This window comes from Acartia tonsa, chromosome 11 (genome assembly GCF_053477335.1).
Source record: "Acartia tonsa isolate MP-2025a chromosome 11, ASM5347733v1, whole genome shotgun sequence".
NCBI lineage: Eukaryota > Metazoa > Arthropoda > Copepoda > Calanoida > Acartiidae > Acartia > Acartia tonsa.
The window spans coordinates 1588811-1616578 of NC_137270.1; the positions used below are offsets into that span (position 1 = coordinate 1588811).

A 27768-nucleotide genomic window follows, 5' to 3' on the forward strand; every position below is an offset into this window, starting at 1 on the left:
AGTTCCAAAATGAAATTTGTATTGGCTACTTAGTTCGGTTAAAAATGTTTTCATTAAAAAAATCATCTCAATATCTCTGAAAGTAGGCTCAGAACTTAAAATTTTAGTGTTTTGGGGTCTTTTGCTCCACTATTCCCTAGAAGGAAAGTCCCAAAATGAAATTTGTAATAACTACTTAGTTCGGTTTTGTTAAAAATGCTTTTATTAAAAAAAATCGTCTCAATATCTCTAAAAATAGGCTCAGAACTTAAAATTTCAGTGTTTGGGGGGTCTTTTGCTCAACTAGCCCATAGAAGGAAAGTCCCAAAATGAAATTTGTAATGGCTACTTAGTTCGGTTTTGTTAAAAATGTTTTTATTAAAAAAATCGTCTCAATATCTCTAAAAAAAGACTCAGAACTTAAAATTTTAGTGTTTGGGGGTCTTTTGCTCCACTAGTCCCTGGAAGGAAAGTCCCAAAATGAAATTTGTATTGGCTACTTAGTTCGGTTAAAAATGTTTTCATTAAAAAAATCATCTCAATATCTCTGAAAGTAGGCTCAGAACTTAAAATTTTAGTGTTTTGGGGTGTTTTGCTCCACTATTCCCTAGAAGGAAAGTCCCAAAATGAAATTTGTAAGGGCTACTTAGTTCGGTTTTGTTAAAAATGCTTTTATTAAAAAAATCGTCTCAATATCTCTAAAAATAGGCTCAGAACTTAAAATTTTAGTGTTTGGGGGTCTTTTGCTCCACTAGTCCCTGGAAGGAAAGTCCCAAAATGAAATTTGTATTGGCTACTTAGTTCGGTTTTGTGAAAAATGTTTTCATAAAAAAATCATCTCAATATCTCTAAAAATAAGCTCAGAACTTAAAATTTTAGTGTTTGGGGGGCCTTTTGCTCCACTAGCCCCTAGAAGGAAAGTCCCAAAATAAAATTTGTATTGGCTACTTAGTTCGGTTTTGTTAAAAAGTGTTTTCATTAAAAAAATCGTCTCAATATCTCTGAAAATAGGCTCAGAACTTAAAATTTTAGTGTTAGGGGAGTCTTTTACTCCACTAGCCCCTTTAAGGGAAAGTCCCAAAATGAAATTTGTAATGGCTATTTAGTTCGGTTTTATGAAAAAAGTTTTCATAAAAAAAATCATCTCAATATCTCTGAAAATAGGCTCAGAACTTAAAATTTTAGTGTTTGGGGGTCTTTTGCTCCACTAGCCCCTTTAAGGGAAAGTCCCAAAATTCAATTTTTAAAGTTTTACAGGTAGATCCAATCATATAAGAGCGCTTACAAAAAGAATTAGGTTGATAACTATAAAAACAAGCCCAAACGGCCAGGGCAAAATTTGGTACTGAATTTCATTTCCTATAACTGTACAAACTTCCCCCCCCCCCCCTTGTTTTTCAATATATTATTCATCTTTTTTTTTAATATACTAATCTGTATTATAAAGTTTTTTTTTATGATTTTAAATATGTTTTCAGCTTGGCTACTTTATATTCTATGGTAAGTCCATGAAATTAATTGTGAATTGTGTTGGCTAAGACAATTTTAACTTAAATAGCTAGGCTACAAGAGCAAAATTTTTATTCTTTATCAAATTTGGGCCGGATACTTTTTTTTGGACGGATAGGGATATCCGGCTGATTTATAATGCTGGATGGTCCTGTGGTTGTTTTAAGCTATTTTCTTGGGGAGTGGAACACCCCCCCCCCCCACAATTTTTCTTTTCTTTCTATTTATAATGATTTTATAAATTTTTATACTTTTAAATATTTTTCTTTTGTAAATTTCTTTTCATCTTTTAAACTTTTCAAATTCATAAAGATTGTGAATCCTTCCTTCTCCTAAAGCGAAGCCCCAAAAAGGCTAATGGCAAAAAAATATTTAAAAGCATTAAAAAAAAGATATTTATACCACGGAGGACTGACGGTAAATAATTAGTTAAAGAGTAACAATACTTAATATAAATAACAAACACTTTGAATGTTCACTTACTGTATTTCAACAATATCTATGTCTAAATCAGATTAGGTTAGGTATATTAATATAGTTTATAACTGGTTAAAGCTATGATCAATAAATATATATACAACGAGCTCTAATAAATAGACTCGAAGCTCGTTATGATGTTCATGCCCCACTCTGTTGATTACCTAGCTAGTAAATCCTATAGTGTATAACTAAATAGGACTTTGCTAGTTATTTATAAATTAACTTCATTCCCAAGAATAACAGTAGGTTTTTATTCAAAAGTTTTATTATTTTGAGCCGATATATAAACTGTCTCACTTATCCATTCAAAGAGCATGTTTCTAAAACTTTGGGCACCAGTTTAATTTTTAGTTCAATGGCTTCTTCCTTCCTGATAAAAGTAAATCTCTAAAGATCTATCCGTAAAACAAATATAGAGAATATCAAATTATTTAGTATTCAATATAATTCAAAAGTAGAAACTAATTTTCTGTTAGAAAATCTTCCAAAAAAAGTTAAATGCAGAATAGGGACATAATAATATTTCTAGACTTGATTATAAAGATGATTCGCACCAATGTTCTGGGAATTTTAATTCAATAAAATAATAATGTAACAAAATTATTTTCTAAAATGGCTAAAATAATAAGCATCTTTAAAATAGACGGACCTACCTCTAAATGTAAAAAAAAGAAATTACATAGACTTAAGTATTATTTTTTAAAATGGTCCATATTATAGCACAGCTACTCTATAATAGATTTTGACTCTTCGTCAGGCTGTCTTTGGTTTGATGCTTTGGGGGAAATATGATTTTAAAATTTTAAATAACTATTACTGGAATTATGATACAAAGTTTGAAATTGATAGAAAGACTCTAACATGCCTAAGAGCTATCATTTAACGACCCTAATTATGAAAAAGAAGATCTTTTACTATTCTTTCTGGAAAAAAATATCTCTCAACTGTCCATACCAGCGAAGGGGCTGGTGATTATTATACCTCAGCTGCTAATTTTTAAACCACAAGTAAACCTAATTTATTCCTACAACAAAATTAGTGCTTGTGTCTACTCATAAATATATAATATGTCAAAGGAAAATTAAGATTTATGTTTTTATTAACAGATTTTAAACAAGCTTGATATCATCTATAAGTTACGAATAACATAAGCACTGATAGGCAAACGAACAAAGTGAGTTAAATAGCTTATGCTCAGTTGTTATAACAAATAAAAGAATATAATATGTTAAAATATTTCTTTGAAAATAACGAAATCTAAAAAGTATAGTCAGGCTTGAAGTGTAGTTATAATATTTTTGGCACAATTCACAGGAACATATCTTCTAATCAGTATAATTCTCAATGTGTCTCATTAAATTCCTAATGTCTAAATACTTCTTTTTCACATGTATCACAAGAGTATGTGGCCTCACTCCTGTATAGGTCCTCGCAATTGAATGAAAAGTGTTTAAAACATACATTGCAAGAGTATGGCTTTTCACTTTTATGTACTTTGTTGCGTAAAAGCTTTTTCACTTGTTTTACAAAAGTAAGACTTCTCTTATCTTTTATGACCTTTCAAAGCACTAGTATCTAAAAATATTTTTTCCATAAATCACATTTAAATGGTTTATCGCCAGTTTCAAGCCTAATATGTCTTAGTTAAATGTCTCATGTAAGATAATTTTCTATGGAAGATACGGCACTTGTTCATTGTTTTGGCGCCTAAAATGCAAAAATTATAGATTAATTTTAAAACTTTCTACAAGTAAAAAAAAATAGTGGCAAATTTATTAAAGCTAGAACAATAAAATTCTAATCTTACTCTATACATAACGAGCGGCTTTTACTTATCCTAATTTTGAAAGGTGGTGGATGGTTGTTAAATGTTTAAACATTCCTTGAAAATATAACATTCCAAACTAGAATAATAAAATTTGTTTAGGGAAGGAATAACTCTATATAAAGCTTGCACCAACTTTAAATGTTTGGAATTTCTTAGGGCACCTAAGAGAGAGGGGGAGGGGGGAGGTGTTAAGTTCCCCCTCCATTTTATTTTTAAAAAGAAAAGTAAAAAAGTAAATTTTTTCCAGGGGTGATTTATTTTGGGAGTGTTAATTTACCTTTCGCCAAAATAGTTATAAACATTCCCTTATTCTACAAAAAGCTTCACTGTAAAGGGGAAATGTCCAGCAAGATCTTTAGCTACAAACATATACCTTTTAATTATACATAAATATTGAGAAAGAAAACAATAGTGTAACTAATGTCTTCAGGGGCAATATATCATTGTAGCTATTTGGTCTTAGCATATTTTTCTGATGGAAAAATATTTAAGAATTACCTAAATATTTGTAATATTATGATATACAATTAGCTACCATCACGCATTTCATTGTGTTTTCATTTTGTATAGGTATCTGAAAAAAATATAAAAATTCAGGATATGGAAAAATGTGAAAAAATAAATTATTTTAGTTTTTATTGAATATCACAAAACAATTATTCATATTCAATAATATGAATAGTATATATCTTAATCCTCATTAGGATTCTGAATTGTCTCTTCCGCCTCTTTTAGGATTCTACAACATTCTCAGCCTCCATGTTGATAAAGAGAGGATCCTCATCAAGAGTTTCTTCTTCTTTTATTTCTGTTTTAACATCAGCTTCACCACAATCAACAAAACTGGTAGAAGCATATTGTGAAACTGTATTCTTAGTTGATTCTAACTTTTTTAGATGTCCAGCTGTTTTGTTATGTCTTGAGAGTTGTGATCTAAATTTATAAGATTTCTGGCATGATTCACAAGAGTATAGCTTCTCCCCTGTATGGATCCTCTTATGTTTATTCAATGCATTCTGTTGTGCAAAAGTCTTTTTACATGTATCACATGAGTATGGCTTCTCTCTTGTGTGGATCCTCTTATGCACAGTTAAATGATTTTGTTGTAAGAAAGCTTTTTCACACATATCACATTTGAATGACTTCTTACCTGTATGAATCTTCTTATGCCTTGTCAAATCACCAGTTGTAAAGAAAGATTTTTCACATGTATTACATGAGTAAGGCCTTTCTCCTGTGTGGATTATCTTATGACGATTTAATTGATTTTGTTGTATAAAAGCCACTTTACATGTATCACATTTAAATGGCTTTTCTCCTGTGTGGATCATCTTATGGTCGTTTAAATGACGTTGTTGTGAGAAAGTCTTTTCACATATATCACAAGAGTATGGCTTTTCTCCTGTATGGATTCTTCTGTGAACTTTTAGACCTCGACAGTCTGAAAATGTCTTTTTGCAAAAATCACATTTGAAAGGCTTCTCTCCTGTATGGATCCTCTTGTGGACATATAAAGCACTTGTGCCTGAGAAAGCTTTTTCACATTTATCACAAGAGTATGGCTTCTCACCTGTATGGATCCTCATATGACCTACCAAATGTTGTTGTAGTGTAAATACTTTTTCACAAAAACCACATTTGAATGGCTTCTCTCCTGTATGAATTCTCAGGTGTCTGGTTAAACTACTCTTTGTAGATAATTCCTTGCAGCAGATAGAACACTTGTTCATGATGAATTCTAAATTGTTCTTGCACCTGCAATAAAAAAAAACTTGTGAAGAATTGCAATGAATAATTATTTGCGTTTATTACTTTATCAATAACTGGCTGCTACGCCCCTAGAAGACTCTAGGGGCACTCAAGTTACGAGTGGTGGAGGGGGGGGGGGGGGGTAACCTTCCCTGGACCTAGTAAAATCTTCACTTTAAGGATAACTATTTCGGTTTATCGGTTAGTGAGACAAAAAAATCTTACTACTTTATATAACAGGATTTCATTATAATGTCTTTAATATAACACCTACTCCATACCTAAGGTGTGTCTGTACGTCTATCAATACGTAGATACAAGTATTCTTGATAGATTTTTAACAATCTATCTCCATCCATCCATATTTTATTTAGAAAAACTACTCTACATGTAGGGTGTGTCCGACACTATATAGGTAAAAGTATTCAGAATGTACTCTATGAAAACTCTCTCCTTACATCCATATCTTATCTAGTACAGCTACTCTATGTGTGGGGTGTGTCCGTCAATATGTAAGTAAACGTATTCTAAATATGCTGTGCTGTTTTATTTAATGTTATGGATAAAATTATCCTTGTAAATGTTAAAAACTTACTTACTTTTGAATTCAATCTATTTATCTAACTCCTGTGGGTACTTTTAAAATGTTGCTTATAGAATAGAAATACTGATTCAGCAAAGAAAGAAATTTTGTACAAAGGGGGGGGGGGGGGTTGCGTAATGACATCTATTCTTAATCCGTGAGCAAAATGGTCTAAATATTGAGCTAGACCCTTCAAACTTGGTATATAAGCCTAGTTCTGTGGGTATTACATCTAAATGGCAAAAAAATCCAAAATTTTTTATTTTTAGGTTAGGTTAGGTAAGAAAAACCCTGCGGAAATGGGGTTTTTAGGCTTTTTTTGGTCTATTTTGATGTGGAAACTTACCTTAAATTGTGTTTTCTTAGGGTTTTAACTTAAATACACTGTGTCTATTCATAAGGACATTATTTAAGATGATTCAGCAAGTTGGGGACCGACCCCAGGGGGCTAGGTGGGTGGCCCGCAAGGGTTAAGTGCATAAGTAGTCTGAACCAGTAGTCAAAGAGAGAGCTACTAAAGATTAAGTCCTTTCGAGTCCAAGAAGGCCAGCTACCAAGAACAAACCTATCCAGAGTGGTAAGTCCCATTCTAAATTGATTTATTATTTTTATTACTCAAATCCATAGAGTAATTAGATTGGATTAAACTAAAGTAAACTTATTGACCTATGCTTTAGTAATTGGATACTACACTTATTTTTTATCAGAATTACTAATTGATAGAAGATTTCCCTAGAGATTAAAAGTGTAAAAGTTTCTGAATGTATTGATTTATCATAGCTTCAAATAGTAGGATCAGTTGTCCCAATAGAAGTTATAATAAATTAATTTGTATATTTTTTAGTACACTAATCTTCATTACTTGATTTATTGATTGATTGTACATTGCTGTAAACCCCAGCAAATTGATTGGATTTATATAGTGCTGTAAACCCCAGCAAATTATTGGATTTATTACTGCTGTAAACCCAGCAATTGATTGATTGATTTATTTAACTATTCTAATCCTAAATTTCTTTACCCGAGATTGGAATAATTAAATCTGGCCTTTTATACATATAATTTATTATTTATTGTATGTTTTTTAGGTTGGATATGTCAAATACTCAGTTCAGTTCAGTATCCCGTCGGTGATGGTCACTCACATTTTGGTGTCCACGTAAATTTGCACTCTTCCCCATCACCCCCAACCGAATTGGACGGCAACTCACCCCTTTTTCGGGGCCACCTTTTGAGGTCACCTTTTTTGGCCTCAAATTGCCGTACAAATCTTGTTAGATCACGCTAGCAATTTGACAACCAATAGGAATTGAGAATTTCTCACGTGACAAAACAAACAAGGATACCATTGGCAGGAATCCCACCAATGACAGTGACTCAAAGGATCACATGACTAAATCAGACAGTGATTGGCTGTGGGAAACATAAACAAAAATCAGCTGTAGTGAGCACGTTTTTTCTCACCAAATACTAAATGTGAATTAATATGTGTATATCCTCTTATATCTGCCATCTATAATAATACCTGCCTAAATAAATAAATATATCAAAATCCACTCAAATACATTACTATTTTCGACTACTCAGTGATTTTCGCAATTTCTTACTACTAATTTCGAACTAGTGATTTTTTTCGATTCATCAACCACCCAGCTTATATATTAACATTTTAAAATCGACACAGTGAATTACTCGCCCTCCCTCTTTCAGACACAGCGAAATGGCCGACAACGAAGGCAGCGACAATATCAAGGATATTGTTTTTCAATATGCGAACCGCTCCAATGGCAGCATCGGCGCCACAGCCCTGATAAACATCCTCTCCAAGGTAATGAAAGGAGAGAACAACTTCGACTCGGCAGATCAGCTGATGAGAATTGAAAAACTGGAGAAGGACCTGGCGACAATCAAACAGAGAGGAGGCAGCAGCGAGACGACGATTCAGGGCATTCAGGACAGTATTGACAACCTGAAAAACTCCATCAAGAAGGTGGATCTGGACCTCAAGAATAAAATGGATGAGATGATAATCCATTATGATAACAGGATTGGCAAATTGGAGCAGCTCTCTACTCTTCAAATACTCCCAACTGAACAACCGGGAAAGAAGAGACCGTTCATTTTCAATAAAAATACACAACTACGCAGACTACACGTCAACCGGCCAACCTCAGATGTCGAATATCTTCGAAAAACTCCTTAAACCATGCCTCGAGGACGCTTTCACCAGTGGAGATCTAGATGAAGTACCCAGCTCCTGGATGCAGTGCATCGAATACGGACATCCACTCGGCAGCATGAGAGACAGGGATGTGGCAGCTCCCAGGAATTACATCATCCGTCTACGTTCCAGATATTACCTGGATGCGATCCTCAAGTTTAAGAAGACGCACGTCGACAGCCTAAATGAACGGAACAAGGCCACCAGCAAATCTTACGCGGAATCCGTTCGCTCCGGGAAGCTCTACCCATGCAGGGTGGGTATCGACACGACTGCACTTGACAGAGACGTGCTCTCATGGCTATGCCGCCACCCGGAGGTCCATAGAGCATACCTACGCGGACAACGCATGGTTTTCAGCCTGGAGAGCAAACCATTCCAATTTTTCACCGTCCAGAACCCGTACGGCCGCTCGCTAAAGGAATTAATCTCACCACCGATCGATGAGAAGCAGTGGATAAGAAACAGGAACAAGCAGAGTCCATTTGCTCAGCCGGCATTTGTTAACGGCCACCTCAACGAAGGCCACCTAATGGACATGAACAACCCGACCAAGATTAATCCACTCCTAGTTGACCTGGAAGATGAAGAGGGGGACGATGGAATCATTCAGATCGAGTCAGCAAACGAATCTGCAGCTCCGAAGACCAACAAGAAGAGGAAGCATGACTTCACACCACTTAAACTCTTCAACGAAAGCAACAGGAGCCCGGCCATGAAGCAGCTGAAGTTCAATACACCCATCCACAACAGATTCGCGGGACTAGCACCTGAAATATCCCTAGACGCCAAGGACCAGCTGCAGCGCCAAATTCCACCGGACAGCCTCCACCAGCGGACGTCGGCCACCAGGGAAGAGATTTCCGAAGACGCGAATAATATTAACGACCAGATTTCCAAAAAATCAACAGTCAGAGAAATTGCACTATCACTTATTGAGAATGAAGTAGCTGGCATTCTAGCAAAACCGAAGGACCAGCAGGAATCAACGCAGGATACCAGAGACGCACCAACCTCAAGAGACGTATCTTCATCTCGAGAAGTATCCTCCAGAGACGTATCCAGGGATGTATCCAGGGATGTATCAAGGGATGTTTCCAGGGATGTATCAGTACGAGACGCATCGATGTTGAGTGAGGAAGATACACCTAACACCCAGCAATCCAAAGGGTGCATACCCAAAAAGCAGAGGAAACAACCAACCCGCAGCTCACAGTCCACACGTAGCGGACAACCAGCCACCAACAACTGATCATCTGATTAATCAACCACCTGCGGTTTATTATCCGCCGGGAGGAGTCACTCCAATAACCACCTGCGGTTAGCAGGGGTTCAGCAATCAACTGCGGCCAGCCACCTGCGGCTAGGTTAATCCACCTGCGGTACAGCAGTGTGCAGATCACGCCATCATAATTAGCCACCTGCGGCTTATTAATTCCACCTGCGGAAACAGCAGTGTGCCACGCTACTATAATTAGCCACCTGCGGCTTATTATTTCCACCTGCGGAAACAGCAGTGTAACATTAGCCACCTGCGGCTTAATTACTAAATATCAAACTATGATATTACGGCAGGTGTCATAAACAATCACCACTGACTTTGGCCACCTGCGGCACTTTAACCAGCACGAGTACCAGCATAACAGGTTAAATTTCTTTTAACAATAATACTAAATAACGAGCCACCTGCGGCGGAAGTGCCACTTGCGGCAGAAATTTAGTTACTGCAGGTGCAAAAATATATAATACTTTTACATAAACATTTTGGCCACCTGCGGCAGTTACAGCCACCTGCGGCTATCGTAATATAATTTTTTTACAATTTCCATTTATTTAAACATTTGGCCACCTGCGGCAGTTAACATAACTTAACTTATTCTACATAACATTTGGCCACCTGCGGCAGTTACCGCCACTCATGGCAGCGATGGATTAACCTACAGTAAACTTAACTTAAATCAAGTAATACGGCTAAAATAGTTATTTTTAATAAACTTATTCACTCCTTTCCTACTTATTTATTCTTTCATAGTTACTTTTGCTCAGTATAATATAATAAAATAGTAAATTTCAGTAAATTTTTCTTACAAATTTTTCTTAAAAAATCTTATTTTTCTTTAACACAACTATGGATATTTTTTTCATTACGCTAAATTATTAAAAAATTACTAGCAAATCCCAATATTTCTTTCACTTTCATTTTTCTTTTCTTTTTTTGCAATATTAAACGCCAAACTAAAGTCAAACATACAAAAATAAACCTAACATTAATTATGCACATTCTTATTTTTCTTACTTATATTAAACCAGTAAATGTCATGTAATTATTTTAAATTAAAACCCAAATTTTTGTCTACCAGTAATCGTTTTGAAAAATTTAAAATCGTTTACAGTATAAACATATTTTTTGTATTCTCTTTATTTTTTTTATTTTTATTTTTACTTTTTTTGTCTTTTATGTTAGATTTAAGGAACGTTAGCTATTAAGGGTTTAATAATAATATAAATTTGAGTACCAACAGTTATTTCTTTTTTGTATTATTTATTTACTTATTTTTGAATGTATTCTTGAGTGTATCCAACTCGAAATCAACGACTTAATTATTAATTATTAATTATTAACTATTTAATTTAGTTCAACTCAATCTGAATTTAATTATATTCACAACTTATGGCGTTCCAGGGAGGGGGGGGGGGTTGGGGAACGCAAATGTCGGGAGGCTAGAATGCTACCCATCACCATTGAACCAACTGAAACGACCTCAGGGAGGGAGGGGAATGGGGGACAAGGGAGTAGAGATCACAGTAGATATATCGGGACTATTAAGGAATTAAAATCTTTTACGGAGTGTAGTATTAGTATGAGCAAATTAAAAAAGTTCCTCATTAGGAAATTTCATATAAATGGTCGAGCTTGACCCAAACGAAAATGATGATAATATAGAGACGTTGAGAGAAGCAGCAAACGTAGCAAACAGAGTAATTAATATAGCAGATAATGACGTTGCCAATATCCATAACCTCATAAACAATAGTATAGATGAGCTCAATAATGATATTCGCCTTAACCTTAACTGCCAGGTACTATACGGCACCAACTATACAGATTTTATAAACGATCTCAATTTACCCACCTGTAAATATTATAGCGAAGAAGACATTAAAAACTTTATTAACGCGACAAATACAAAATATTTATCCATTTTCTCTATAAACGTGCAGTCTATCTTGAGTAAATTTAATGACGTCACACTATTCATAGATAATATAAACTCGGGTAACTCGAAACTGAATATATTAGCCATGCAGGAAATTTGGCACTCATTTGATCTTACCTTTAACGGATACCAGTATATAAAGAATAATAGGAGGGCAGGGAACGGCGGAGGTGTAGGTTTTTTAGTCAGCAAAGGAATAGCAGTAACAAGATTAAATGATGATGAATTTTTTAGAGATAGGATTTATGAATGTCTTACAATTAGTATTACAATAAGTAATCAAAAGTTTACTCTACTAAACGTTTACCACCCCCCAACGACCCCTAACATGACTAGGAGCGCAGCGGTTAATGAATTTTTATCGATACTTGAAGCACACCTCGATTTCTTGGACAGACATAATACACCAGTGATCTTATTCTCGGACTTCAATATTAACCTTTTCAAGATGAACCAACCTAATTCTGAAGCAAACTCGTTATTCAACAGTCTAATTTCGAATGCGTACGTACCCACAATAAGTAGGGCCACAAGAACTACAGACAACACATACTCTTTGATTGACAACATGGCATGTAAGAACATAATTGGTAAAGTTGACTTATGTGGCATAATACCCACAAACATATCGGACCATCATATGTTAGTCAACCTAATACAAATAAAAAACCCACCTAACAATAGACATAAGGCAAAACCAACGTATAAAAGATCTTTCAATAATGAAAATTTAGAGAAATTTAGGACAGCGCTAGCGATTACGGACTGGAGAGAAGTAATGAATGAAAAGGTAGATGTAAATAAAGCGTACGCAATTTTTATTGGGAAGTTTTTGAAGATACTCGACCAGAACATACCTAATAAATTAGTTAACAATAAAGAGAGATCTACACCTATTAACCAACATTTAACCAAAGAACTTAAGAAGAGTAGACTTAAAAAGAAACAATTGTATTTAGCACGTAAAGACTCACCGGAAGCAGCAGAGAGTTACAGGATTTTTAGAAACAATTTTAATAAGGCGAATAGAGCAACCAAAAAACTTCACTACAGAGAGAGAATATTAGATGCTGGGGGAAACTCTAAAAAACTTTGGGACATTTTGAAAGACACTATGGGAACCTCCAAGAAAGACACACGGATAGAATATATAGAAGTAGGCGACGAAAAAATATACGATGACACAGAAATAGCTAACATAGGCAGGAGTCTAACACCACTTTTACCTAAAATCAACAGTAGTACATTTCATCATTATCTCCCCCCCCCCGGCAGAAAGTACATTTTTCTTAAGACCAATAACTGAAAGATTTTTACTAGAAGTATTAGGCAACATGAAACATAAGAAAAGCTGTGATGACAATGAAATAAGTTTATATTTAGTCAATTTTGTGAGGATAGCAATAATAAAGCCTTTACTACACATAATAAATCTAAGTTTTGCAACGGGGACAATGCCAGATGGACAGAAAATAACAAGGACTATCTTAATCCATAAAAGCGGACCATTCTATCTTTTAGATAATTATCGAGGAGTATCTCTTATTAATAGTTTTTCTAAAATACAAGAGAAATGCCTTTACATACAACTAATGGAGTTTTTGCAACATCAAAGATACTTTAACAAACTTCAATATGGGTTTTGACCCGGCAGATCAACCTTTCATGCAATATTACACCTAGTCAACAAGATCACTGCATGCCTTGCATCTGGCAGAATAGCAATGGTTGTTCTGCTAGATGTAAGGAAATGCTTTGACATGTTAGATAGGTCTATCTTATTGAAAAAACTAGAGAATTTAGGGGTAAGAGGTCATGCACTTAAGTGGTTTAAGAGTTATTTTAAAGACAGACGTCAAAGAGTTTTTTACAAAGGAATTAATTCAAGCAGAACAGAGTTGATAGACTGGGGGGTGCTTCAAGGATCGATATTAGGTGTCTTACTCTTCCTTATTTATATTAATGATATAGATTCATGCTCAGACACTCTATTAAGCTATTTATTTGCGGATGATAACTGCGCGTTTCTTGAAAGCGACACGCTTGCCAATCTCATTAATCTAGCAAACACTGAACTGCCAAAACTGTTAGCGTGGTACAGTAGTAATAAATTGTTATTGCATCCGAAGAAAACGAAAGTTCTTATTTTCGGATTACAAAGAAACGAACGCTTTTTAGATAATATCAACCTCGGTCTACTAAGAGATTTTCCAGTATATTTTGACATGAATGATGAAGGACAGAATGACCCAAGTAAAATAACAAAATTAACTCTTACCCCCAACGATAATGAAAAATTCTGTAGGCACTTAGGCGTTCTCATTGACAACAAACTCTCATATAAATTTCATTTTGATAACTTAAGAATTAGAATAAGTAAAATTATATTCACAATGAAAATGATGAAAAACCTTTTACACAAACGGCATCTCATATTAATATATAATTCCTATTTGAAGAGTCTGCTGGACTACTGTAGCCCCTTATTTGTTGATTTACCTAATGCACGTATCAAACCAATAATGAATTTACAAAAGAAAGCAGTTAGGATAATCAGCAGAACCGACAATAGAGCGCATACAAGGGATCTTTTTATCGACCTAGGTATCCTCCCATTTAAAAAACTAGTAATATATAACACGGCCAGATTCATGTATCTTTATAGGAATAAAAAAGTACCCGCAACATTTGACAATACATGGAAATTAAACAGGGACGTGCGAACTAGAGGGCTAAGGAACGACAACGATTACAGCATTCAATTTACAAATAAGCAGTATATCAAATCCCTCCCACTTTTTTCTTTTCCTAGCGTATGGAATAGACTACCAGCAGATATCAAGTCTCTGCAGGATAAGAATCTCTTTAACAGAAAACTCTTTTTACACCTTTTACTTTCAGAATAATCCCAACCAAGTCTTGAGTATTTTAAATTTTTCGTACATTTTAACATTACTTCTGCCTTTAGCGGACCTATTGTTAGTCGTGATTTGTTAATTGTTAATGGTTTTCTTAACTTATCTACAAATCGATTCGCAGCCGATTCGCAGCTTATTCTTATTATTATTTTTACTGATTCTTTACTTCAATTATTCGATAAACAGACTTGAACGAATTATAGAGAAGCGTCGCAACTTCTCACAAAACATATTTCCGTTAGTTTACGCTACTTTAAGTCTTAAAGCTTTACATTAGCCCACGTTAACTTAATTCTTCTTAAACTCGCACGTCCTACTCCTACTTTTATTCACACGAAATTTATCATCAATATAAAATAAGTACCTAGGAGCTTTTATAGAATCAGTTTATTACAGATCAATACGCATTCTTTTCATTTAAACAAACAAGATCTTGAATGAATAAGTATATAGGCGAATTTTACATTAGTAAGTTCACGCTATCTCATGCCTCTCAGTTTTGCTACGTACTCACGATATCTACTTTTAATTCTATTACTTGCTAGCTAACCGATAAACCTAAACAAACACTTAACGAGTCATAGAGAAGCGTCGCGCATTCACATGTAATTATATTTACGTAATTTACGTAAGTACGCTATTTTACGCCTTTTAGTACCATTAAGTTTTTTTCAATATTTACACAAATCTGTTATTAACAGGAATAAGTACCTAGGATTCAATTAAAATATCTATTTATACGTAAACTGTTACCCAGCAATCAATTTATTTATACCTCATTAAGAACGAACAAACTTTACCAAAGAATAGAGTAGCGTTGCAATACAACAACAATAAATATAATCAATAAAGAATATTTTGTTATTTATATATATATTTGCACTTATGACGAGAAATTTACGATAATTTAAGATAGATTTTACGATAAATTTACGATGATTTTGGTAGGATATTTTGACACTTTTGACTATATAATGATGTTTAACTAGAGGTAGATTGATGGCATTTGTTGAATGATGGTATGTAACTGGACATCTAGTTGAGGATTTCAACACTTAGGTTATGTGCCCCCTCGATGGCGACCTCAACGTCCGAGTCGGAGTCGACGGTAATAACGGAGGAGGCTTCCCCCTCCTCCTCTTCTTCTCCCTCTTCTTCTCCTTCTTCCCCCTCCTCTTGATCAGCACCGGAGAACTCGTCCAGGTCTCCCAGGTCGGCCAGATCGCCGTCGCCGCCGGAGGATAAGTTTGTGTCCAGGGACCACTCAGGATCATACCACTCTGGAGCATTCTCCTGGTTGGCGGCAGGCTCATCCTCGTCGCTGAGGTCAACAGTGCGCTCGAGGTTGAGTGCAATGTCGTACTCGGCCAGCGCCACTAGGACGCTTTCCTTGTAGCCATTGCACCTGGCCTCGAGCAGCTCCAGTTGTTCCTCGTTTTCCTCCTGCAAACGCTGTGAGGATGGCAAGGAGTCCTGCAACACCCGGAACAGGCCGACCCCGTCATTAAACAAACGAATGGCGTCGTTGTTTATGACTGACTGAAAACCGGACCGGTACACAAGTTTGCATATTTCTTTAAAGAATCTATGCAGAACCTGACTACTCCTGTACCAGCCCGGCATCAAGTCGGGGTTCAAAGCGGGTTGCTGCGCTAAGAACCCCATGGCCTGGGGGCCGACCTGAACCAGGTTGTTTGCGTCGATGGCGTTGGCAGGGGCGACGTTGTTGGCGTTCATGTCGGCACCCTCCACAGGATGCGGGTCCTCATCCATTGCCTCGACCGCGGCTAATAACTGATGGATATTACCAGACATCACCGGTATTTAAGTAGTAAAGCAGGTGTAAAACTTATGTGTAAAATTAACACAGGTGGAGCAGATTGACTTAACTTAAGGATGTGGGTTTAGCAACGGTCAGTGAACAATTAAACGAAAATGCAATACCTTTGTCGGTAGAATTTCTTAGCAACATATTAAGCCAATAAAATAATAGAAATCCCCCACCCCCAATAAAATGCATCTTTTTTCTTTGCGCAATTTTAATAACTACCCCTTTTTTCACTTAGTAAACAATTGGTCACGTGAGGACATTTGCGCAAAGGGACGTTTCCCCTAAGGTCATCAATCTCAACCCCCCCCATTATCGTATATAAATAACCACCCCAACCACCCCAACCTGACATCACACAACCCCTAACACGAACAGACACACGCGAACACACATGCACTCAAACGCACATACATACTTAGAATATTAACTTACACTCCTGAAACAATTAAAGATGATGAAATGTTACACGTGTGTGTCTTATCGTCTGATTAAAGTATACGCCTAAACTACATAACTGTTTGTTCGTTTATCTGTCTAACACGTTTATTAGTAAACTTTTTGTCGGTAAACTTTGTCGGCAAACTTTTGTCGGGAAACTTTGTCGGCATGCCAAATAAGTAGGGTCATCATACATTAAGTAAATGAACAGAATTTTAAAGCAAATAACAAGGATAATATGAGTCCAAATGCACGCTGCCTATGGTTAATAATAATTAGTCTGACATTTACTACGTCAATTAGGGAAATTAAGTAACAAATGAAGTAAAGAATTTCTCAGATTCGTTTAATTTAATTTTCGTTAACTTAATTCAATTTTCGTTTAATCTTTACCAGTTTATCATAATAATTTTAGTCTTAGAAATTAAATCTTATTTCATTTCAAGCTCACACTTTCATTTAATCAAAAATCAAAATTAAATAGGTCCTAGATTCATTACTTAGTACTTATTAATGTACTTATTAATTATTTGCTAATTAATTAATTAATTAATTAATTATTTATTACTCAATTGCTTGCTGCATGCTACTTGTCTCAAATTTCAAATTTCAAATTTCTTTTTAACTGTCTCAAATTCCTTTAAAATTATTTTTTTCATTTTTCTTTATTTTTAATCCATTGTTTAAATGCTCTTACAAACAAACTACACTCCACATCACAATAAATTATATCAATCATTCAAATATTATACATTAATTAATCATGAGTAATCCCAATACTTAACTTAACATTTTAACTTATATCTCCCTCTCCAATAGTCCCTCCCAAACCCAATCTCCCGAGGGTCGTCAACGTGGTTCTCGGTCATGTCATGCTCTTTGATGCTTGAACCTGGCTCACGGGCCAGGCCCAGGATAAGGACAGCATTGACATGTGAACTAACGAAGCAGCTCGTCGGTCTTTTAGACTATAATCACAATAGTGATTGGGTATGATTATTTCACACCCACGACACCCCTGTAAGGGATCAAGAAGTCTAGATATAGCGTTGGATACAATCATACAACATAATTATTTTATATCCTGTATTAAATATTGTAACTAGTATTATTGTAATACGGAAAGGGCCAACAACGTAACAGTTGTCGACCATTTCCGCATAGCCAGTGGGCTATTAACCAATGCAATAATGTATCTACTTGTTGAATTCCAAATAAATTATATTATTATATTATCCAATATACATGTTGTGACACATCAAATTATAGGTTTTTTAGGTCAAGGAACTCAAATTCAGAGCTAAAATAAGCATTAGACTAATCTGAAGCTAGCCCCAGCAGGCTAGGTTGGTGGCCCGCAGGGGTTAAGTGCATTTTTTCCAATATATATCTTGTTATATATCAAAATATAGGTTTTTTAGGTCAAGGAACTCAAATTCCGAGCGAAAATTAGCATTAGACTAACCTGAAGCTAACCCCCCCGGGCTAGGTTGGTTTTCTGCAGGGCTTAGGAGCATTTATCTAACCTAACCTAGAAACTAACTTATATTTTTACAGAATTTTTTTCTTGAATAAACTGTGTCTATTAATGAGGACTAGGGTTGGGCCGGATATCCGGTGTGGCCGGATATCCGGCCGGATATCCGGCCATTTTCAATATCCGGCCGGATACCGGATATTGAAACTATCCGGCCGGATATCCGGCTCTATAATTTTTTATACTTTACACCAAAAATCTCTGCTTTTTAAAATCTTAAATGGCTACAATTTTCTTATTATTGAAGCTAGAAGAACATTTTTTCTGAATAAGTTTAACTTTATGTAAATTTATATAAGATTTCTAAAGAAATTTTTTTTTACTACTTTAATATCTGGTAATTTGGCCGGTTATCCGGCCGGATATCCGGTAATTTGGCCGGATAACCGGATATTTGCCGGATATCCGGCGTTGGCCGGATATCCGGCCGGTTACCGGATATCCGGCATTTGAAATCAGCCGGATATCCGGTATCCGGTATCCGGCCAAAAAAGTATCCGGCCCAACCCTAATGAGGACTTTATTTAAGATGATCCAGCAAGTCAGGGACCGACCCCAGGGGGCTAGGTGGGTGGCCCGCAGGGGTTAAGTGTATTTTTCCCAATATATATGTTGTGATACATCAAATTATAAGTTTTTTAGGTTAGTATCTCAAATTCAGAGCTGGAATTAGCATGAGACTAATCTGAAGCTAGCCCCAGCGGGCTAGGTCGGTGGCCCGCAGGGGTTCAATGCATTATTTTTCCAATATATATCTTGTTATATATCAAAATATAGGTTTTAAGGTCAAGAAACTCAAATTCAGAGCTAAAATTGGCACAAGACTTAACTGAATCTAACCCCCGCGGGCTAGGTAGATTTTCCACAGGGATTATGTGCATTTTACCTAACCTAACCTAGAAACTTACTTATTCTTTTTGTTTTTTCCTTGTAAAAACTGTGTCTATTAATGAGGACATTATTTTAGATAATCCAGCAAGTTGGGGACCAACCCCAGCGGGCTAGGTGGGTGGCCCACAGGTGTAGTGCATTTTTTCTAAAGTATGTGTTGTCATACAATTATATACAATTATAGGTTTTTTAAGTCAAGAAACTCAAATTCAGAGCTATTTTAAGCATTAGACTGACCTAAGGCTAACCTTATACTAAAGTAACAGGATGTCTGTGTGTTTGTACCGAAGGATCTCTCTAACCGCTGAACCGATCGGGTTCTCCTTGACAGGGTAGCTTCTCATAGGTCCCAGGAAGGTTTATAACTATTTTCTTGGGGAGTGGGACACCCCAAACTCCCCAAAAAATAAAAATCCCCCCCAAATTTTTATTTTTTATTTTTCTATTTAAAATAAAAAAGGAGGGGGAAGGGACCCCCCCCCCCCAACAAAAAATGTTCACCCACCCAAAATTTTTTTTTACTTTTTCTTTTAAAATCTAATATAAAAAAATTGGGTCATCAAATTGATTGCGACACACCCCCTAGCTTAAGGTACAAATGTGATTCTCTATACCTTGGTCGTTGGTTCATTTAAGGGGGAAATGTCACTGTAATGGTTTAAGGCATACACAGACTTGCATGATATTCTAAACAACTATTAATCCGTGCTATTCCAAAAACCACGGAGGGGGGGGGGATTACCCTGGACACTTAATAAGATCTTTCCATCTCTATTTAGTAATAATGTTTCTTTTGTGATAGTAAAACCTATTTTCTTCTAGGCCTACAAAGTGAGATACCTTCCAGAGTTACACAAGAGTGAAAAAAAACTGTGACTAGTGTATAGAAGTTGAAAACTCAGTCCTATAATTCTGGTATCTTCCTAAACAGGTGAGGGTGCTACTTAAAATGAAAATAATCATCCTTGTTGTTAATAAGAAACTAAGATTTTTTTTTACAATATATACATAGTTTATTTACATATAGGTAAAAGATTAAATTGATATTATAGTTACATACATTAGATACATAAATAGATTTATAGTTTTTTTATTTTGGTAAAAGGCATATAAACGTTAAATAAATATTATAATTATATATACATGGAAAAAAAAACATACATAGATTTATAGTGGGTTTTTATTTTTATAGAAAGAATAAAGGCATTCTGTACATTGGTCAAGCATAAATCTTTGGATCTTAGGATCCGATTTTGATAAAGTTATTAGATATCTGAAATAAGGTCTAAAACCTGTAAATTTATTCTGGGTTTCAACTATTTCCTGGACCTTTATCAATCTTTTGGCAAAGAAAGTTTTCCGGCTTGCCTTAGGCCGAATTGTTGACTTAAATAAAATAATAAAATCTACTGTTACTAATAGATTAGTTAGGTTCGAGTCTATAAAGCAATTACCCTCACTAGAGTGAGCCAAATCCTGGGGAGGGATAATTTCATTAGGTAGTTCTAAAAAGGCTGCCAGTTCGGCATCGGTCCAATCTAAAATACCTTCCATTTTTTATATATATATTTTGCCTAGATTATATGTTGAGAGGAGACTGAGATGTGAATCTCGTTAGTGTTCAAATTGAACTGCTTTACTCAAGGTGAGGTTTCCTTTTTATAGTAAAATTCTAAGGCCTAAAAATAGAAGTGGGTAAAGGAGGGGGGTTGTGTATTTTTATTAGAAATGAAAATTCCAATTTTCCTAAATAAGTACTTTACATAATACTAGAATTCAGTTCTTACAATTTGGGTCACAAAAGGGAAGTGAGAGAAGGTTAGAGAAGTCCTTTATATTGATGAATCATAAAAGTTGAATAAACTATTTAAATAAAAGACATATCTAGATTTCCCGTGTTTAACCAAAAGGGGGGGGCGTGGGGAATGTCAATCTACTTAAATAACAAAATAAATCTTATTCTGAATTTTCAAATAAACAAATTTTTAGATAAGTGGATTTTACTTTTATCATTGCAACATCTTGTGCAAATAAACGTATACTGCTTTTTTTTATATAAAAAAAAATTATGATTATGATCATAATACCCCTTTCTTGGAAAATGGAAGTTGTGCCCAAGCTTAAAAAAACAAAAAAAAAACATGATTTTATAAATTTTGTTATACGATAATGTTTTTTATGTAACTTTTTATAGGATGGTCGCTTGATGCAGCTTGTTCTGTAGACAGAGAGTTGTGAGGCTTGATGGGGTTAGCGCATATGCTTGGAGAACAGATTCCCCACGGTGATAGCCAGGAGTGATGAGGATTGCAAGATGGAAAACGTCTGTTCTGAAAATGGTGCGGACATCAAGCGCAATCGTTTGGAATTTTTCCTCAGCCACCTCATGGGGGTAATTGGCGGTGGTTTTGAGGATGTTGAGCAGCTGCTGGCGGGTGTAGATGCGTCTGAATGCATCGGTATCCATGACATATGTGAGGTGGTTGTAGGTTCTGTAACCTTCCTCTGTTACTGGTGAAATTAAGTACATGCTGTCCTGATGGAGTAGATTTTGTAGATCAATGCTGGAAGACATATTGCTCCTGAAGGTAACTTGTCCGTGGAGCATGCATCCCGTCGTTGATGGTTCACAGGAGCCAATGAAACTGAGTTCACCTGTTTGGTAGTGTTGTTCAGGATTTGAGCCTGGCTGAACAAAGCTTGAGATAGCTGTTTGATGGTTGCAGGTTTCTCCTCCGATCAATGTGGATGAGATGTGCACTAAATCAATAAGGACAACTCCATAGCAATAAAAGTAGTTTGTTCTTACGTAAACGTTATTGCCATTTTTGATGGCCCGCGGTTGAGGATGTGGAGAATCATCAGGAAGATAAGGGTGGCAATGAACAGCTCCTTGGAAAGGAGAGAGGGAAAATTTCCGAATTATTTCCCAAGCTGGTTTATTCATTGTCAATCGGGTAGATTCGATTGCTACAATGGGCACTATTTTTTGGTGACTCATTAGATTAAGGACACTGGAATCACTGACAGTGAGCAATCCCTTTACTCTGTACTGATAGTCGGCCACATGAGGTATGACTGACTCTAACAAATTTGCCGGCTGCTGTTGCGGTGTTGAGTTGTTATGAACTGGATGGAGGGTGTAATCCAGTTTATGAATATTCTCTGGTGGTGTGGTGAGGGGTAGGACAAAACCCAGGAGTTCACCTGTGGGACCCATCACGGAGGTGAGCGTTGTAATCCTGAATCGCTCCCTGGATATTGAAAGGATGGCCAGGCTGTTTGTTTCCTCCTCCAAGTTCCTGATAGCCAACTCATCATTTAACTGCTCCAATAAATCTGAACAAAAGTTGTATAATAAATAAATTCTTATAATGTGTGTGTTCATTATTTTTGCAAGATTTAAAAAAAGACAGAGACTAAAGCAAGAGAGAGGGTTAGTGTTATTTTTATTGGGTAGGGCATTAAAAACAATATTTCGAGGCTGCTCTATAATACATTTTGCCGTAATTGACGTCGACAAGATATTATAAAAAGGAAAGAGATTAAAGCAAATAAGAGGGTTAGTGTTGTTGTGTTGGGTGGGGAAATCAGAGATAAATAAAGTCTATTTTCCGAGGCTGCCCTATATTACTTTTGCCGTAATTGACGTCAACAAGATACATATTATTATATTACATAAAAGAAAAGCTTGATTTAGCTGTGGATTGGTTGGTACATAGGTAGTATTTTACTGTCCAGCAATAATTACACAGGGATTTTTTGAATTTAATGCTATAGCCCTATCATTGATTTTGATTGATTTTATAAGCATTTTAAAATGTCGTCGTTCTTGAATGAGTAGTTTAATTCAGGGGGAAATATTGTAATAATAAAATTAATTTACCGTTTGGTAGAAGTTCTTCTAGTTCTTGGCTGTTGGTATCATATAATTTTCCTGTTTTTATTTTAATTTTTTAAAATTTGTTAATATTATTATTTTTTCTTCAGTTATAAGTAAGAGTCTTAAGGGGTAACATATTAGCTTAGGGAAGAAAAAAATGTCTTACAAAATTTTTAATCCCTATGAGGATTTTATGCCTAAAGTTACTACAGAACTGGTGGTAAGCTCTGTGGAGAGTATTACTGAGGTCATTACAAGCACGGCTGCGCCCCAAGTTACCCTAGAGGCCATGGGATTGAAATCTCTGGGTACAGAGACAAGGTGAAGTCAATATACAAATTTTGAATATTTTTTTATAAAATCGATTAAATTCATATGTTAAAGCTTTATATATTTAGTTATTCCAATGACTTGAACTTGGAAAAGATATTGGTGGACCCACAATTTGTGTGGGTTATTGTTTTGTCGCAAGTGTTCATTGTGTTGGTCATGCTACTGTTAGTATGTCTGTCTTGCACAGGTGAGTGACAATAAAATATTTTTTTACAGGCCAAGTTAAGTTAAAATTTTAACAAATAGAAATTTTTAATTGATTTAAATATTAACATTTGGCTTTAAATCTCTCAAATATATTAATTGTTTTGATTTGTGAGAAAGCTTATCTGATTGTTTATCTTTAAAAGAAATGGGGGGGGTAAAATTCGTTTTTTAAAAGGGGAAGCCTTAATTATAGATTAATTTCTAGGGGGGAAACATTTTAAAACACAGAAATATATAATTACATATGTTTTTTGTAATTTAAACAAATTTTGATTTTTTTTTTAGAACGATTAATTATTTTAAAACTTAATTATAGATATGATTTTTTTATAAATAAAATCCTTATCATATGTGCATAATTGAACGCGGCATTCTGCGCTCTGAATCAAAACAATGAATAGATAGATAGTAGCCGCCATATTGAAAAAAATGTGAAGCGAATACTTAAACTGTGTTTTATTTAATAACGCATTTCGTTTTTAGCCTGCTGCTATGTTACAAAAGAAAAGAGTGAGAACAGCCAAGAGCGAAACCAACACAGAGAGTCTTCAGTGTTTTATGTTTAATTTTTGAATCATGATTATGATATACTTTAATTATTTTTCTTAGATTTCATTTTTGACTTTTTTTATTATTTTTACTGAGTCGGTATTTTGATTATGTTTTTAAAGTTTTACTTTCTATCTACTGTTAAAATTTCTTACCTCTATGATTAAATCAGTCTTTCTATGATATGTTAAATATAATTAAATTATTTCTTGTGTGTTTTTTTGTATCCTTGATTAGCTTTAATAAAATGATTGATATATGACTTGTGTTGCAAATTATTAAATGTTTGATATGCTTTTCAGAGAATCTTACAATGCATAGTGGTCGTTCTAAAGTAAATTACCAGGAGTGGTGGCTAAAATTTAGCGATAATGATGAGCCCAAAACAACAGCAGCTCCGTTTTTTAATTCAAGTACAATTGTCCCAATCCCAGCTGTACCCAATAGATCATCAACACCCACACCCGCGGTTCTTATTCCTACAATAATTCCAAGGCCTGCTGCCAATGCTACCATTAAATTTGGGGATTTGGAGTTGGCTTTTACGGGGGCTGGGAGTGGCGTTGCTGGCTGTATGTTGGTTGCTTTATTCGTGTATGGCATTTATTTCATGTGAGTATTTTTTTTAATTTTTTTACATAGCACCCCTTGTATGACATGTTAAAAAGGTTTAACTAGTGTACATAAGAATTGCATGTATTAAACTTGGTGTCTCTATTTTTGACAGAAGAAAATGATTGTTTACAATAAGGTTAATTATTTGCCTGAATATTTCTAATTATTTTGCTATTTTTGGCGTCCTTCTGTTTTCCCACCAAGAAGGAGTGGGTTGATAATTTTTTTTATTTTTTGTAATAATTCTGTCTTTCAGTCAGAGGAGGAGGTCAAGGGTTCGAAGCCCTTCAGGCCAATCCTCAACGGTGGCAGACCCAAGTTTAACGGGTTCCCCTGGCGATGCGCAGGTGGTAAACAACTCTGGTGGCGCCCCCACGGGCCTTTCTTCCTCTCCTAACCACCAGCAGCTTGCTACACAAGAACCACCCCCCTCTGTAACAAGTCCGACAGAGAACAGAAGGGTGGCGCCAAGTGTTCCAGTGAATCAGGCTTCTTCAAAGGTGAATTATTAATTGTGACATTTATATGTATTTTCTTTTATCAAAGTTTGGAGACTGAAAAATAGATAAAAGATGAAACTGAGCAAAAAAAACTAGTTAAGCATTTTTAAGGGTGCATGATTTTTCAAGTATATTTTTAATATATATTTTTTTAGATGCCTGAAGATCACATATATGACACCCCCAAACAGCCAACGATCCGTGTGGCGCCCAAAGGTCTGCTTAATTATCAAAAGAAACTAGAGGAAACACCTATCCCTCTCCAGACACTAAAGGGTGGACACGTTAACAATAAAGAAGCTGGCGTGAAAAGTAATGATGTGGAGGTGTTGATTGATATTGGTGAGGCGGAGGGGAGCGGAGTAGCTGTTGATACGGTAAAACCCAAAGACAACACAAAGCCTATTGACAGTGGTTTTAATGAGGAGAGTTTTAATCAGACTATGATATACCAAGGCTCATACAATTATCCCCAGCTATCATCTAGTATGCAGCCAAGTGCCCCATCTCCATCATTTGTAGCAAGTCCCCAATTTTCTTCTACACTAAACCCTTTTCAGCACAGTACCAAAACTCCAAGGTCACCTGAGGAAAGTTCAAATCCATTTTTGCACAGTACTAAAACCCCAAGATCACCTGCAGAGAGTGTTTTTCAAGGCTATAATTCGTTGCAAGTAAGTATTGTATTTTAGCATATCAAAATATTACCTTAGGTAGGTATTAATCTAATCAAGGATATCAAATAACATACAGTGTATTTACCTTTGACTGTGCTACCAGGTTTTATATTGGTTAGTCTTTTTTTTTATTACCTGTCACATTTTGATAATCAATGTTTAATAATGCTGATTGGTTGTTTTTGTTTTAATTCTTTTTACTTTTTTTTGTTGTAGGGGACCCCAGAGGGTTTGGTTAAGCTAAGAGAGAACCTGAAAAATCTGGAGCAGGCTTGTGACAAAGATACCCCCCGGAATACATCAACTCCTACAGATTCCAGAATGCGAAGCAAATTACCTAGGAGAAGTACTCAAAAATTCGCCAATCTTAATGAAGGTGTGTTAGCACAAAAAAATGATTTTTGTTACTCAAACTTACTGCTATTTTGTTACATTTTCGTTTGATTTCAATTTATTGCTCTAAAGCAATAGTTATTTTCGTAATAAATATGAGCTGGTCCATTTGGGTTTTGTGCTATAAGCGAAATATTCAAGATACTTTATTTAGAGTGATAAGTGATTAACCAAAATACCTGATAACTCTAATTGATGTGATATTTAATAACAATACCTGCAGTAAAGTGTTACCTGAAACCTATTTTTTTTTAAATAAGATCTTCCAAGTTCAATTAATATGATGCAATATTTTGTCATAACTTGTTAATTATTTCTAATTTAGAATCTTATGTATTTGTCAAATTATATGACTTATTTGTCAGAAACTCGCTAATATTCGGAGCTTGTTAAGTTTAATATTTTTATTATTATTCTTTGATTTTTTTGAGACACAGTGGATTACCTTCTGTGTTGAGTTTATTCCTTTATTACCTGACAGAAATATTAATTTGTGTATATTATGTGTTTAAATAGTTGGCATTAATACCTTGTAATAAGAACTTATTTTAATGAGATTCAAGGAAAATGACAGGTGTTCCACAATGTGATAATTCCGATTTATTAGCTAAAATTATGGTAGACTTGATACGCTTAAATCTAACTTATACCAGTGATCTTTATAATTGTAAATATTCAGTATAACACTTTGTAGTATTATATGTTCATACTTTTATTATGAATGTAAATGACGGATTTTAAAAATTTGTAAGGTATGCTTATTTTAGCAAATCTTTGATTATCTTACAAGGTTGTATTTTGTTTTAACTTTTGGCTTATATTTATGTTATTTGGAGATATTTTCTTTAGAAAATTATAACTGCTATTATAACGAAAATTTTCCGTGTCACTTAAGTTCTATAATTTTCAGACTAAGACTGCCTAAATTTCTCTGGATATATAAAATGTGGCGAAAAAAATGGTATGAGAAAAAAAATGAGATACTTGTTCTGATCTTTACAGGTTAACTACTTTTTATGGGTTGAACTTATAAACTTATGATTTATAACATATTAACTAAGGGTTGTCACTACATTTTTTTTAAACCCTTTAAATTTTTATTTTAACAAATTTTAAAATTCCTTGAAAAAGGCAATATCGATTATTGTACTTGTCAGGCATTTTCTTTAAACTAAATTATTCTATTGTTAGAAAACCACTTATGTCCCCTTTATCTTGAGGAAGGGTAAGAATAGAGATAAATTAGAGCAATAAATAATAAGTTGTTTATAAAATAATTTTGCTTAGATTAACTTAATCTAATTTAGAAGAATAGAGAAATTTATAATTTGATATTCTGCTACTTTTCCTTCCCAAAAAAAAATTTTTAATTAGTCTAATAATTAGGGAATTTTACATTCGAGCAGTTTCCATAATGAGCAATAATTAT

General features: G+C 34.9%; 3 protein-coding genes across 4 annotated transcripts in view; 2 read left to right on the forward strand and 1 right to left on the reverse strand.

Annotated features, from left to right (window-relative positions):
• Positions 1-27768, forward strand: part of LOC145332434 (uncharacterized) — a 444908-nt gene that overhangs the window by 314363 nt on the left and 102777 nt on the right. The window lies entirely within an intron of this gene.
• LOC145332922 (uncharacterized) overlaps positions 4378-27768 on the reverse strand; it is a 37852-nt gene continuing 14461 nt past the window's right edge. Inside the window, exon 2 of the mRNA XM_080178033.1 lies at positions 4378-5551. Within this exon, the coding sequence (XP_080034159.1) occupies positions 4528-5526 (999 nt within the window). The 5' untranslated portion in view covers positions 5527-5551 and the 3' untranslated portion in view covers positions 4378-4527. The remainder of the gene's footprint in view (positions 5552-27768) is intronic.
• LOC145331842 (uncharacterized) lies at positions 22369-26988 on the forward strand. Of its 2 annotated transcripts, XM_080176691.1 has the most exons (6): positions 22369-23386; positions 23464-23585; positions 24089-24766; positions 25026-25269; positions 25425-25943; positions 26163-26988. In XM_080176691.1, exons 3-6 carry the CDS (start codon positions 24468-24470, stop codon positions 26388-26390), a joined length of 1290 nt encoding a protein of 429 aa, XP_080032817.1. In that variant the 5' UTR covers positions 22369-23386; positions 23464-23585; positions 24089-24467; the 3' UTR covers positions 26391-26988. The 2 variants fall into 2 exon arrangements, with proteins under 2 accessions (XP_080032817.1, XP_080032816.1); XM_080176690.1 differs by having other exon boundaries at positions 22941-24766.

Excerpts from the sequence above, each read along its gene's own strand:
- LOC145331842 (XM_080176691.1), top strand. The coding sequence starts at position 24,468 with ATGCATAGTGGTCGTTCTAAAGTAAATTACCAGGAGTGGTGGCTAAAA. Across the intron at positions 25,270-25,424 it reads TGAATCAGGCTTCTTCAAAG|ATGCCTGAAGATCACATATA; the intron begins GTGAATTATTAA and ends ATATTTTTTTAG. Across the intron at positions 25,944-26,162 it reads AAGGCTATAATTCGTTGCAA|GGGACCCCAGAGGGTTTGGT; the intron begins GTAAGTATTGTA and ends TTTTTGTTGTAG.